The sequence below is a fragment of the Oryctolagus cuniculus genome, chromosome 7, assembly GCF_051225735.1.
Source record: "Oryctolagus cuniculus isolate XC-2025 breed Fujian yellow rabbit chromosome 7, ASM5122573v1, whole genome shotgun sequence".
Taxonomy (NCBI): domain Eukaryota; kingdom Metazoa; phylum Chordata; class Mammalia; order Lagomorpha; family Leporidae; genus Oryctolagus; species Oryctolagus cuniculus.
This window is the reverse complement of record NC_142873.1, coordinates 41,246,804-41,260,921: the sequence shown is the minus strand read 5'-3', so window position 1 is coordinate 41,260,921 and position 14,118 is coordinate 41,246,804. Positions and strand designations below refer to the sequence as shown.

At 42.2% G+C, this 14,118-nt stretch overlaps 1 protein-coding gene across 6 annotated transcripts; it reads left to right on the top strand.

Moving 5' to 3' along the window:
- The first annotated feature begins 2,655 nt into the window (after positions 1-2,655).
- Positions 2,656-12,681, top strand: LOC100037708 (CD1a molecule). Of its 6 annotated transcripts, none has more exons than XM_089336669.1 (8): positions 2,656-2,819; positions 3,178-3,330; positions 3,700-3,885; positions 9,772-10,038; positions 10,736-11,014; positions 11,199-11,477; positions 11,836-11,926; positions 12,099-12,681. In XM_089336669.1, exons 4-8 carry the CDS (start codon positions 9,999-10,001, stop codon positions 12,139-12,141), a joined length of 732 nt encoding a protein of 243 aa, XP_089192795.1. In that variant the 5' UTR covers positions 2,656-2,819; positions 3,178-3,330; positions 3,700-3,885; positions 9,772-9,998; the 3' UTR covers positions 12,142-12,681.
- Positions 12,682-14,118: the final 1,437 nt, after the last annotated feature.

The following is a 14,118-nucleotide window of genomic DNA, read 5'->3' as shown; positions in this document are numbered from 1 at the left end:
CCCATACGGGATGCCGGCACTGCAGGAAGCGACTTTCCCTGCTAAGCCAGGGCACCTGGCCCAGGGGATCATTCTTGGAGCTTTGTTGGATATTCATGTTATGATTTCTTGAGTCTTTGTAATCTTTGTGTTCTTGAATTTGTGGTTATGCATTTCTAGAGTCAGCCACCTTTTCTGGCTTTTACATATTTTGTGGAAGAGTGACAGAACTTTGCTGTCTGTACTAGCCATAATTCTGGCTGGGTGAGCTTATAATGACCCTCACCAGGCATCATTTGCTTTTATGTTCTCAGATGGCTGTACTACTGCCTTTCTTCTGCATTTTGGTATGAAACTGACTTTGTGATGGTCTCTGTTAAGACCACTGATTGAGACAATAACATTGATCCACCTGGTAGGTACCGCCCTTGTCTTTGATTTGACTGGGCTTCAGTGTGTGTTTCTTTGCTCTGTGGGGCACTTTTTCTCTCCCTGAGCGGGATCTGGAGGTGATATTTGAGGCCACAGGGAGTACTTTTTAAACTCCCTCATGTGACAGAATTTTTCCTGATATTTGTTGTAATTTGTAGCTTTGGTGCTGTCTGTTCTTAGATGGGTCTTTCGATGGTCTTTGTGGCACTGGGGGGATTACAGTTTAAAGTACCTGCCTACTTGACTACTTTTTACTATAAAGACTTGGTCTTATCCCACCCTGAGGGAGGGTGTAGAAAGTGGCCTTTTCAATGGCAGGAAATGCTATTTAATCTCTCAGTTGTGGCAGAACAAGTGTGCTTCCTTTGTGTCCCTCCCTGTTTGGAATTTGGGGATGAACTTTATAATTGTAGTAGCAAGCACTGTTTTGGCTCTCAGATGTGGCCAGCTAGCTGTCAGAGTTCTATGTGTGTTGGGGGAGGGATGTTCTTGGCCCTCCCTGGATGTTTCAGGATTGTAGAAAATGCTAGATCTTTAGTCTGGCTATCTAGCTATTCAAGCAAATTAGAGCTTCCAACTTTTTCTGAGAATGACCAGATTAGCTTTGCAGATTGGCTATATCATTAGCTGGGATCTCTGATAAAGTTCTGCTGTGTCTTCGTTAAAAAGAGCAGGCTTTTATCAGAGTCCTATCTGTTTGTTGTTGTTGTTGTGTTGTTCCTTTCTCTAAAAAAATATTTACTTGAAAGACACAGCCACAGAGATTGAGGGAGAGGCAGAGAAGGATCAACCAGTCCGTTGACTCACTCCCCATTGCCTGCAATAGTCAGGGGTGGGTCAATCCAATGCCAGGAGCCCAGACTCATACCCAGGTCCCCGATATGGGTGGTAGGAACCCAAGCACTTGTGTCATCATTTGCTTCCTTTCCTGTTGCATTAGCAGGAAGCTGCATTAGAAGCAAAGTACCTGAGACTGGAATCAGCACTCAGATATGAGAAACAGACATCCCAAGCTGAAGCTTAATCTGCTGTGCCACAATGCTCAATGCTCCTACCCCATATTTTTTGTGAATCAATAAATGGAGTGAAGAGTTAAAATTGTATATGTGCGGGTATAAAAAGTTAAGCTTAAGCTTACAGGTTTAAACCTTCCTGGTGCAGCTGTAAAAATAAGACAGAGTAAAGTAGCACCTTGACAGTAGGGACTCCATTTTGGAGCACTTGAGACTGCATTCCGGGAAAGCAAACCCCCCCGCCCCCCCGCACCGTGAGACTCTGGTCTGAAACTATAATCTCAAATAGTCGGACAATAGCAGTGCACTACATCACCCTTGGCAATGCACAAAAACCCCCTAGTATGATTGCTCAAGCTTAAAAACAAAAAGGTTACACCTGGGTTACCTGAGCTAATAATGAAAATGTGATTTGTCTATGTCTTAAGATCATAATTGCTGATTATAAGATATTAACAACTGCTTAGCAACCATGTATTCTCTCCCCCCTCCCGATTTTGCAGTTTTTGCCTTTATAAACCCTAACCTTTGGTTATTCGGGGCTGCTCTGCTTTTGTATGATCAGGCAGCCCCAGCATGCTGGATAATCAATAAAGCTCCCCCATGCTGTTTGCATAAGAGACGTGTCTCTTGGTGACGTTTTTCGGGCGGTCGACTCTAACAGGAGCACTTCCTGGGAAGTACCTTAGATCCTTAGATTTCCATGCAAGCTGATGTCTGTTTCTCCTGATCTCTTTTCTCTTTGTGGGAGCTATGGGCCCTGGGACTCCTCTTTGTGCAGTGATGTGTCAACCAGGAGGAGGGAGAAGGACAATACAGTGGAAGTAAAATGTTTTATGATACCTTTTCAGTTTCAAGTAATATAGTGTACAATGTTGAGAGATATAGAATCTAAGGTTGAGTTTTATATTTTTACACAGAGGATTCTAAGGAGCATGTGATAAAGACATAGTTCATACTGAAAGAATTAAAATTGCAGGCCTAAACCTCCTTTCAAAGCTGAAACCCCATGGGGCGGGGTTTGTATAGTTTTGGTACCTTATCTTTCACCTGTGTGATGAGGGGCCAAAGCTGTTGTAACCCTTGCCTCACCTGTCATTCCTGCTACTGAGATCCTGTGAATTCCCTGCACGTGTTTTGAGTTTCCTGCAATGTGAGTTAATTTGCTAATGATTTCCCTGTGATGTGAGGTGATTCGCTAAATGGTACCATGTGGAATGTCTCTGAAAACCCTATAAAAACCCTGACCTTTGGCTTCTCGGTGTGGCTCTGTTCCTTCGTGTTCAGAGAGCCTCAGCATGCTGGTTCAATAAACCCCTTGCAAATTGCATGAGAGGTCTCTTGGAGTCGTTCATGGGGTGGTGGACATTTCTCGACCCTAACAATACTTGCAAGGTGAGTCAAGGAGCAAGTGTTGAAATTAGATGGAATGGATGTGGAGACGGAGGAAATGGGAGAGGTGGTTCTGGGAGTTGAGAGAAACTTTAAGTGGGTAAATGGCAGCCAGGACATGAAAGAATGAGAAAGAAGGAGAGAGAATCAGAATGAGAAAGAGAATATCACACGGCTGGGAAAGAATGGGAGCACAGCAGGACATGAAGATTTGTAGAGCCAGAATATTTCTTTTTCGCTACATTTTTAATAAAGAAGCTGAGGCCAGAAATATGATAGAATCTCTCCAATTTAATGTCCCCAACTGGTGTCCCACATAGGAGTTCACTTGACTCTTAGTCTGGAGCTCCTTTTACTGCAGGAAATTTGCTGGGAGAGGGCAGAAGCACATGAAGAGATGACGGGAAACCATCTGGAATTCAACAAATGTCAGAGAAATCTTGACCAACACAAGAAAGGAAATGAGAAACCCAAGAAGAGAAATGTGGTTTTGGGGAGACAGTGGGTTTCTCTGGTAAGGAGGTTAATATTTCTGTTGGTGTGGTGGAGGAAACCCCAGAATTAAAAAAAAAATGGTGAAGAGAATATATCCTGATTAGACCTCATCCAGTCAGGGTGCACCAGGTGTTCCAGGGAATCTGGTACTTCCCTTTTTCACTAGACCGCCCCTTGAGAAGGTAGTAAACTTAGCCATTTGTATTAAGGCAGTGTGACAGAAAGAGGAAGGGGCAGGAAGAGATCCTCCATTCTACTGTTTAATCCCTAAATGGCCATAATGGCTGTGACTGGCCAAGCCAAAGCCAGCAGTCCAGAACTCTATCTGGATCTTCCATGTGGGTTGCAGGACCCAAAATGCTTCAACTGTCTTCCATTGCTTTCCTAGGCACATAAGCAAGGAATCTGACTGGAAACAAAGCAACTGGGGCTCCAATATGGAAAGCCAGCACCGCAAGCTGCAGTTCAGCCTTCTGTGCTGGAACTCTAGCCCCTAAAGTCCTTTATCATTATTGTATAGAAGACTACCCTTTGCTTAGGCCTATTAGCATTTTATTATAAGCTGTGATACTGGGTGAATATGTATTAAGTTGTGTTTTCCTTTTGCTGAACTGAATCCTTCATGGGCAGCTGGGATAAATTGGAACCCATAAGGGATGCTGGCATTGCATCTGTCTTATTTCACTTAACATAAAGTCCTTTAGGTCAATACATTTGCCTGTAAATGACAGTTTTGCATTCCTTTTTTATGGCAGAAAGTATTTTGTGTATATCCACTACATTTTCTTTATCCATCTTATTTAATTCCATATATTGGATATTATGAACAGTGCTGCAATAAACATGATGGAGCAGTTATATCTTTTTTGAAGATTTATTTCATTTATTTGAAAGGCAGAGTTACTGAGTGTGGGAGAGAGGGAGAACTTGATATTCTACCCGCTGGTTCATTTCCTAAATGGCCATAACAGCCAGAGCTGGTTCAGACTAAAGTCAAGAGCCTAGAACTCCATCTGCATCTCCCATAAGGTGGCAGGGACCCAAGTACTGGGCCATGTTTTGCTGTTTTCCCAGGTACATTAGTAGGGAACTGGATCAGAAGTGGAGTAGTTGGTACTCAAACTGGTGTTCCTACAGGATGCTGGCATTGCAGGTGGTAGCTTAATCTACTGTGCCATGATGCCAGCTCTTTGATACAGGGATTTCATCTCTTTTGAATATATATCTAGTAGTGGGACTTCTGGATCTTAGGGCAGTTATATTTCCAGTTTTTAAAAGAAATCTCCAGGTGCCAGCACTGTGGCTCATTTGGTTAATCCTACCTCCTCCTGCGGCACCAGCATACTCTATAGGCTCTGGGTTCTAGTCCTGGTTGCTCCTTTTCCAGTCCAGTTCTCTGCTGTGGCCCGGGAGGGCAGTGGAGGATGGCCCAAGTGCTTGGGCCCCTGTGTCCGCATGGGAGACCGAGAGGAGGCACCTGACTCCTGGCTTCGGATTGGTGCAGCACTGGCTATGGCGGCCATCTGGGGAGTGAACCAATGGAAGAAAGACCTTTCTCTCTGTCTCTCTTTCTCACTGTCTATAACTCTACCTGTTAAATAAATTAAAAACAAACAAACAAAAAGAAATCTTAAAACTGTTTTTAACAATGTTTACATTAATTTATATGCCCAACAACAGTGTTTAAGAGTTTCTGCTTCTGTATACCCTTATCAGCATTTGTTATTTTCTGTGTTTTTAACAGCTACTCTAACACAGATGAGGTGATATCTTCGTGTGATTTTACTTTGTATTTGCCTGATGGCACAAGATATTGTGCATTGTCCATTGTTTCACATATTTCTTGATCCTTTCCATTTCTTCTTTGGAAAACAGTCTACTCAGGTGGCATTTGTCCTTCCAGAAATTCTAAACAGGCTGTTTATTTTCTCTGAGGCTGTGAATACCACCACTACTTCAGACTAGAAGATGCCAGAAGTCCAGGTTTGCCATGAGTCTGTAGTTGGTGTGTTTTACTTTTTCAGCACAAAATTTTGCCACAACTCCACATGGATCCCAATTCTTGAGTTGGTCTGTTGTTCAGAATGAACTAGGAGAGAGTGCCTTAAAAGCTAAGCCTCTTCCCATAGGCCTATTCCTGAGACTGGGTTGGAACCAGATGCCTTTGTCTACAGTCACTGGTTTTTGGTCATATGCTGTTACATCTTACCTAGCTCTGTGCCTCACCATGGACCATGGAGGAACTCACTCCAGGTTGCTGGTGTGTTTTTTTTTTTTTTTTTTTTTTTTTTTTTTTTTTTTTTTTTTTTTTTGATTTTGTTGTTGTTGTTGTTGAAAAGCAAAATAATAGAGAGGGAGAAGCAGAGAGAAAGAGCACTTCCAGTTGCAGTTTCACTCTCCAGAGGCTAGGCAAAAGTCAGGAATCGGGAACTGCATTCTAGTCCCCCACATGGGTGGCAGGGGCCTAAGCACCTTGGTTATCATTTGTTGCTTTTCCATGCACATTAGCAGGGAATTGGATTGGAACTGAACAGCTGGGTCTTGAACTGGAATTATTTTTAAAGATTTTATTTATTTATTTGAAAGAAAGAGTTACAGGCAGAGAGAGAGAGAAAGGTCTTCCATCTACAGGTTCACTCCCCAAAAGCTGTAGAGGCCAGAGCAGGGCCCATCTGCAGCCAGGAGCCAGGAGCTTCCTCTGCTTTCCCAGATAAATGCAGGACCCAAGTACTTGGGCCATCTTTCACTGCATTCCCAGGCTATTATCTGGGAGCTGGATCAGCAGAGTAGCAGCTGGGATATGAATTGGTGCCCATCTGGGATGCCAGCACTACGGGCTGAGGCTTAGCCTACTATGTTCTCCAAGATTACTTTTAATTGTCCAATTATGGTCTATTATTGGTAACATTTTTGTATACTTGAAAATAGTATGTGTATGCTTGTCTCTATCTTTAATTGTTGGATGAAGAGTTCTCCATGTCATGTATTGGCTGAGTGCTGTCAAAATTAATCCTTATTGATTTTATGTTCTACTGATAGTTGAAAATGAAGTTTGGAAATCTTCAATAATTTTGGATATGCCTGTTTATTCTTTCTGTTTTTGTTTCATTTCAGTGTTGTCTTTTCAGATGAATATATTTCTAGGACAGTTTTATTATCCTAGTTAATTGATTCCTTTATCATTACAAAATTTCTTCTTTATCTCTGGTACTCCTTCTTATCTCAATTTGTCTAAAATTAGCATGTACTATGTGTCTTTTAAAATTATTTACATTTATTTTTATTTGAAAGGCAGAGAGATAAAGAAGTATAGGGTGGGATTGATCTGTCAGAAGGATTTTGTTAATGTCTGGGTCATGATCAGGTTTTGGGGTTTCCTTTGTGGTGTGTCCCAAGTGGATTAATAACCATGCTATTGTGTGGCCTCCAGCTGTGGACTGCTCTTGTGACTCGATCTTTGCTACCCTGCTTGGGAGAGGGAGCAGGAGTATTGCATTTTGTATAGATTCAGTGCCATCCTCTGGCAGATGACTTGTTTTTGAGCTTTTGGATGCTGGACTCTGTAACTACCCCTGCCTTTGCCACAGTTTTAGACCTGTAATATTATAGCACCAGCCAGTTTGGGATCTGAATACTGTAGCACCCAGATGTTTCACTGCCCCTTCCCATTGCTTTCTTTCCACTGAGTGGAATTCGGTTTTTAACCTGTGTCCTGAGGTCGGCAGGTCTTTTTGTCTTTCCCTCTCTAAGTTAGTTCTCCCTATTTTCCATTATGAAAACAAAAAAAAAATACTATCTATGTAACTGGGACTGCCTTTTTTTTCCTGTGTACTAGCTGCTGTCTCACCTTGGGTGCTCACCATGAGAGAGGATTTATCCTATCCCTGACCGCAATCTCTCAAAGGCCCTCAGTGAGGTCTATGGGAAAGAGCACAGAGATTGATGTGAATTTGCCTTGTGTTTGTGCTTCTCTGGACTCCTGTGCACTCATCCAGACTTTAGTAACTGGTTAACAATTTTATTTGAATTCTCCTTGCTTGTGTAGCATCTGGCTTCTGTCCCAGATCAATGAGAGTTTGCAACCTGTTTCTCCTTGGAGCGATCCTCTTTCCTTGGATTTGGGCTACCTGATTGTTCCGATACTTTAAGTCTCTGATGGATTCAAGAGAAGTTGTGATTTTGATTATCTAAGTTTTTCAAATTGCAAGAAAGAAGTGCCTTCCAGTTTTTCATTCTAATTTTGACTATTCACAAATTCTCTTTACTAAGTTCTCTTTAGATAGTTTGTTTTGTTGTAATCTTAAAAAATAACAGAAATTAGCCAAAACACATTTATAGTGATCATGTTTTGAAAGCATTAACAAGAACTTAAGAGCCCTTAAATAGTCATAAGCATCATGAAAGAGGAATGTGAGCCTAGCTTAGGACAAGACCACTGTGGGACATTCGAGTAGGACCAATAAGCAGGGGATTCGAGGTAAACAATTCCAAAATGCTGCATTTGCTTCATGTCTCACAAGGTCTGAGCCGTGTCTTCTGTAATTAATAGGTAATTCATGGCAGAACTCTGTAAATTTCATGATTAGCAATATGTGCTCTTACTCTAAACAAAATTGAATATGGTTACCATTTTATTATGAAGGATCTTTAAAGATTTACTTATTTATTTGAAAGAGTTACAGAGAAGGAGAGACAGAGGCAGAGGGAGAGAAAAAGATAAGAGAGCAAGAGAGAGAGAGCGCGCGTGAGCCTCCATTCACTGGTTCACTCCCTAAATGGTTGCAAGCCAAGAGCTTCATCTGGGTCTCCCACATGGATGCAGGGTTCAGGGACTTGGGCCATCCTGCCCTGTCATCCCAGGTGCATTAGAAGTGGAGCAACCAGGACACAAACCAATGCTTATATGGGAAGCTGTCACTGTAGGTATCAGCTTTATCCATTACGCCATAGCACCAACCCCATTTTGAAGGGTTTTAAGTAACTTTCATAACAGCCTCAAACCATTTTATGCTGATTATATCTTCTATGATTAAAAATAGTATTTAGGTGCATTGACTGAATTTTTTCATACACTGAACATGTGCTTTCTGAGCCCTTATCACTTGCCAGACACTCTATTGCGTGGAGACGTATAAAAGAAAAATATAGAACTAAAACCCTGCACCAGCCTTTGAACTAAAGAATCTAAGTGGACAAACATTAAAATATTGCTTCAAGAAATTTTTTTATTTAGAGAGCTTCTAATTATAATTCAATTAGTATACAATTACAGTTTTTGGTGTTTTTTTTTTTTCTAAGTAAAATAGTTTTCTTAAGCGAAGTGATTGTCCTGTCAAACACTGTATCTTCACAAGTATAGCCAACAGTCGGCTCCCAGCAGGGGGTACATGCCTCTGGTGAATGAATATGCATCACAACCAGCCAAACAGAAGTTTTGCTCTGTGTGTTTCGATGTTTGTGTTCTCTAAAATTGGTGGCGGCATACATGCAGTTTATAATGTTGCATAAGGTAATTGTAGGAGATTTAAAAAAATGCAGAAACTTGGAATAGTTCAGAGATAAGAGAATGGTAGGTGGAGGATGACACAGGGAAGAGAATATATGAGATAATAATTTAAAAGGGTGATAGGGTGACAGAAAAGAGTGGGGACATGGAACATTAAGCAGTGTATGGGAAGCCATTTAGTTTTACACTTTTATTTCATGAATGAGGACATAGATATTCCTATTGGTAACATGACTTTCCAATTCCACATAAGCCTTGGTCCCTAGCAGGTAAAATAGGGAACATTGAACAGCATGGAAGCTGATGAGGAGGAGAGAATATAGAAGGCAGAGGAAGATCAAAATCAGAGGGGAAATGAAAGACTGAGTAGGAAGCTGAGAATTTTGGGACAGAGCAGATTTTCACAACTGCAGACACGGGAAGCTTGTGTGTGCTCTCGGAGGAGGAGGAAGTGAGAAGAGAGACATGCGGTATAGGTTTATTTAGAAGAAAAATCAAAGAAGAACTTATTTGATAGAAATAACATCTGCAAGTGAAATGCTGTTTCTGTTTCTTCCATTGCTGGCTGCCCTGCTCCCTGGCAGTGACAACAAAGTTGGTAAGAACTTTTCCAACTGCCCAGTTGGGTTCAAGTGGGTTGGTGTGTATGTCCCTGTGTGTGTGTGTGTGTGTACGTCTGTTTAAGTGCTGGTGACTTCCTCAGCATATGCCTGAATAGCAAGCCATCCAGGCTGGTTCTGTTCTGACTTTCCTTGACTCTAGGTCCCTGTGTTCTTTTGAAAGATAGTATTAGAGCAAGGGAACTTATAGCAAGAAAATGTTTACTCACATTAGCTGTGACTGAATCATAGTTACTTCAGATTCTGAATTGCTCCAATGCTTCCACCTTTCTTTTTCAAGTCTATCTCTTTTCCAATGCTCTTTCCTTTAATTCAATCTGTTTTATTGTCACAGGGTTGGAAGAGCCTGTCTCCTTCCAAGTCACACAGACTTTATGTTTTTATAACCGTTCCTGTGTACATAGTCTGGGCTCAGGATGGTTGGGAGACTTGGAGACTCATCGCCGGGAAGATGTCTCTGGCACCATCGTTTACCTGTGGCCTTGGTCCAGGGGTAACTTCAGCAACAAGGAGCTCACAGAATTTGAAACATTCTTCCATTCGTACTACAGTAGATACATTATGGAAATTCACAACTTTGCCAGACAATTGAAGTATGAATGTAAGTTCGGTTCCCTCAGTGGGTAAATGGAAAGATCAGTGGGTGAAGGTGTCTGAATGATTTTCTTATTCCTCCAGGAAACCAACTTCACTCTCTTCTAATTCTAATTCCCCTTTCTCCAGCAGAAACAACACAAACAACACAAACTATCAGACAGGGACTATGAGTTGTATCCTGATATCCTGGTATCCTGATCTTTAAATACTTCAAGTCATGTGCAACTTATGTTCTCCTATCTCAGTAATTGCAGGGTTGTGATTTATTATTTTCCTTTAGAGGAGTCCTTTGTTCACCCTTTTCTAGACATCCTAACTATTTTCTTAAATGTCATCTTTATTTCCTACTCACTCTCTTCAGCTGTCTCTGTCTATAGATATGTTGTAACCTATTGCATTTGGTTCACCCTACATTATTTTAACCCCAGTTGTCACAGTAAGCCTTTTTATTTTTTGCCCAGATTATTCATATCGCCTTCTTTGAACAAATTCTCCAGTTCTTCCTTTCATTCATTGGTTTGTACCCCCTCTGATTCCCACAAATTCCTCTTCTTCAGCACTTCTGTTCAAACCTAGCTTTGTTCCATTCCCTCAAATCTCCCAAATGTCTCCTTTCTGCCTCTGCTGTGTCTTCCTTCTACTTATTCTATCTCATTGTTTTCTGTGACTCTTTCTTCTAATTCACCATCCCTCTTCTCCAGATCCCTTTGTCTTGCAGTATGATGTAGGCTGTGAGCTGCACTCTGGGAAGGCATCAGTAGGCTTCCTGCGGAAAGCTTATCAAGGAACAGACCTCCTGAGCTTTCAAAACAAATCGTGGGTGCCGTCTCCACAAGGTGGAAGTAGAGCCAAGGATGTCTGCAGACTTCTTAATCTGTTAGTAGGTCTCACAGAAACAGTGCACAGAATCCTCAGTGACACCTGCCCACGTTTCCTTCTCGGTCTACTGGATGCAGGAAAAGCAGATATCCAGCAGAAAGGTCAGTCCTCTTCCCTCCCTGAAGTATTTCCTTTCTATAATCACACTTTCCAAACAGTGCTCTCAATTTTAGGAAAATAAGTAGCCACCAAGAGGTAGGCAAGTTGTATGTAACTGAATTGATGTGGCTATCTGAACCTCGTATATTACAGGACTTTTCTGAATATCTTTCTTGTCTCCTGCAGTGAAGCCTGAGGCCTGGCTGTCCAGCGGTCCCAGTCCTGGGCCTGGCCGTCTGCTGCTGGTGTGCCATGTATCTGGCTTCTACCCAAAGCCTGTGTGGGTGATGTGGATGCGAGGTGACCAGGAGCAGCCTCGTACCCAGCCACGTGACCTCCTTCCCAATGCTGATAGGACGTGGTATCTCCGAGTAACCCTGGATGTGGCAGCTGGGGAGGCGTCTGGCCTGTCTTGTCGAGTGAAGCACAGCAGTTTGGGAGACCAAGACATTATCCTCCACTGGGGTGAGAAAGAATGGGGCAAAGGCCAGATGTGGTAAAAGGTGATTCTTAGCACTGCAGAAAAGACAGATGAAAACTTGGGATTTTATTTATTTCAGAACTCAAAGGAATAAAGATATGTCAATTCAAGCAATAGAAGAGACAATGAAGGACCTCACAGACAAAGGGGAATGTTGTAGGTTAGATGACAGATCCATCTCTATACAGGAATGAGGGATAAAAATGGAAGAAAAGGAGATGGGTTAAGTAGGCACTCAACTGGTAAAAGAATACCAGTGGAATGCACTAAAGAAGGGAGTGGATGGGGTACAAGAGGAGGTGGATTAGCAATAACATTGTTGGTGTCCTCTGAAATCTGCAGATCATCACAGCCCCACTGGATTCATCTTCCTGGCAGTGATAATGCTCGTGGCTCTTCTGGCAGGTCTTGCATTTTGGTTGAGGAAGTGCTGGTACGTTCTCTGTCTTCTTCACGCCTGCTTTCCTTCCTTATTTGTTCATCTCCCCATCTTTATTTCTCCTTTGTTCTCTTTGTCCTCTGGGTCCCTTCCCTCTTTCTCTGCCATTTTCACCTCCAACATATGCAGAGTGACTTCCATCTCTGTTCTCCATGGTTCTTTTCAGGATACACCATGGACCTCTGAGAACTCTTCTCCCTTTGCAGTGAGAACCCAGCAGCCTGGGCTCAGAACCAGAACACAACATGGTGATGGCGTCCATCAGCTCTGCTTACGATAATTCACATCATCGTATTTCTTTCTGCTTGGTGATCAGTTGTCAATACAAACTAGATGCAATTTCACAAGATTTATTGTTCTGACCTGGATTCTGAGATTTTAAAGTTCATGTATTTACTTTGAATGGAACTGGGTCATAGAGACGTCACCTCTTCAGAAATTCATAGATCATCACTGCCATTTCAGTCAAATGTGGCTTCCTCTCACATGGTGAGTACAGTCTCACTCTGTACTGGTGATACAGAGTGGTACAGTCTCACTCTGGACTTAAATCCAGTCACATCTACACTCTCCATTGCACTATGTTCTCCTTACACTCTATCCTTTGTTGCAATTATTTAAGTCATTTTCCCATTGAAATAATTCAGATTCTTGAGAGCAAAGTCCATAGCTGTGTATCCCCCTAGTGAAGTGTCTTGTTAACATGTCACATTTTCTCAATAAAAGTTTGGACTGAAATTTATGCCAAATTTGTAGTCTTTAGTATTTCTTCCTACTTCCTGTATAATTGTTGAGACATTTCTTGTTTCTCTTGTTAAAATACTTCTCACTTTGCTAAGAGGCCATACATTTTCCTAGTTTTACAGTTCTCTGAGTATCTGAGGAGAAATAAAATTTTGCCTCTTACTGCTATTGCTATTTATCAACAGATAGTATGAGAGCAAAAGTACTGATCCAAGAATTGTAAACATAAAGATCAAGCAAGATGGAAGCCCATTGTGTTTAGTGTGGTTCAGGGAGAAGCAGCAACGGAGTTTTCATATTGAAGTTTGTTAGAAATGTAGAATCCAGGGTTTACCTCAGTATTGTTGAATTATAATGTTTAAGATTGTAGCAGAATAAGGAGGAGATTCTTGGTGGATAAAATTTGAGGTGATGCCTGAGATGTAGGTACTATGAGCATGTCCCTGAAAACAGAAAAGCCATGACAGGAAACAAGGGTGTCAGCAGTCAGGGCTCAAGTAGGATCAAAGTAAGCTATGTCCACACAGTGCTTTCTCATGACTCATGGCACTTTCTTCTTCAGAGTGCTCTGATCATTGGATCAGTGAGTCCTGGGACATTGCTTTTGGGAGAAATACAAGGTTAGCTTTCTGAGAGCTTCTGTTCACAAGATTTTTGTTAAGATAAACACATAAATTTGTTTTTTAAAAATGTATTATTACTGATTATTCATTGCATGCAGTGTGGACAGTGAGAGAGAGACAGAAAGGTCTTCCTTTTCTGTTGGTTCACCCTCCAATGGCCACTGCGGCCGGCGCACTGCGGTGATCTGAAGCCAGGAGCCAGGTGCTTCTCCTGGTCTCCCATGGGGTGCAGGGACCAAGGGCCTGGGCCATCCTCCACTGCACTCCCGGGCCACAGCAGAAAGCTGGACAGAAAGAGGAGCGACTGGGATAGAATATGGCGCCCCGACTGGGACTAGAACCCAGGGTGCTGGCGCCCCAGGTGGAGGATTAGCCTATTGAGCGTGGCGCCGGCCATGTATGCAGTGTCTTTACATTAAAATGCTCCCTGAAATTGTTTAATATTTATAAATCATAAATGTGGTCATAAATTTCATTGACTTTAGTCTTAGAACAATGCTGTCCACTATATTCTTTAAAAATGTTTTAGAGTGGGCATGGTGGCACTGTGGGCTAAATCACCATTCAGGACTCTTCTATCCCTTTTGGGAGTGGTAATTTCAGTCCTAGCTACTCCACTTCCAATTCAGCATCCTGCTAATAATGTGCCTAGAAAGAGGATGATGTATCAACCACTAGGGTCCCTGACACACACAAAGGAGACCTGAGTGGAGTTCCAGGCTCCTAGCTTCACCTTGGCCCAGTCCTGGCTACCTACGGCATTTGGGGAGGGAATCAATGGGTGGAAGGTCTCTCTCTCTCTCTCTCTCTCTCTCTCTC

Bases quoted from the DNA above. Each gene is read 5' to 3' on its own strand.
- LOC100037708 (XM_089336670.1), top strand. From the start codon at position 9,999: ATGGAAATTCACAACTTTGCCAGACAATTGAAGTATGAAT. The intron at 10,039-10,735 runs GTAAGTTCGGTT...CCTCTTCTCCAG, and splicing joins CAGACAATTGAAGTATGAAT to ATCCCTTTGTCTTGCAGTAT. The intron at 11,927-12,098 runs GTACGTTCTCTG...GGTTCTTTTCAG, and splicing joins TTTTGGTTGAGGAAGTGCTG to GATACACCATGGACCTCTGA.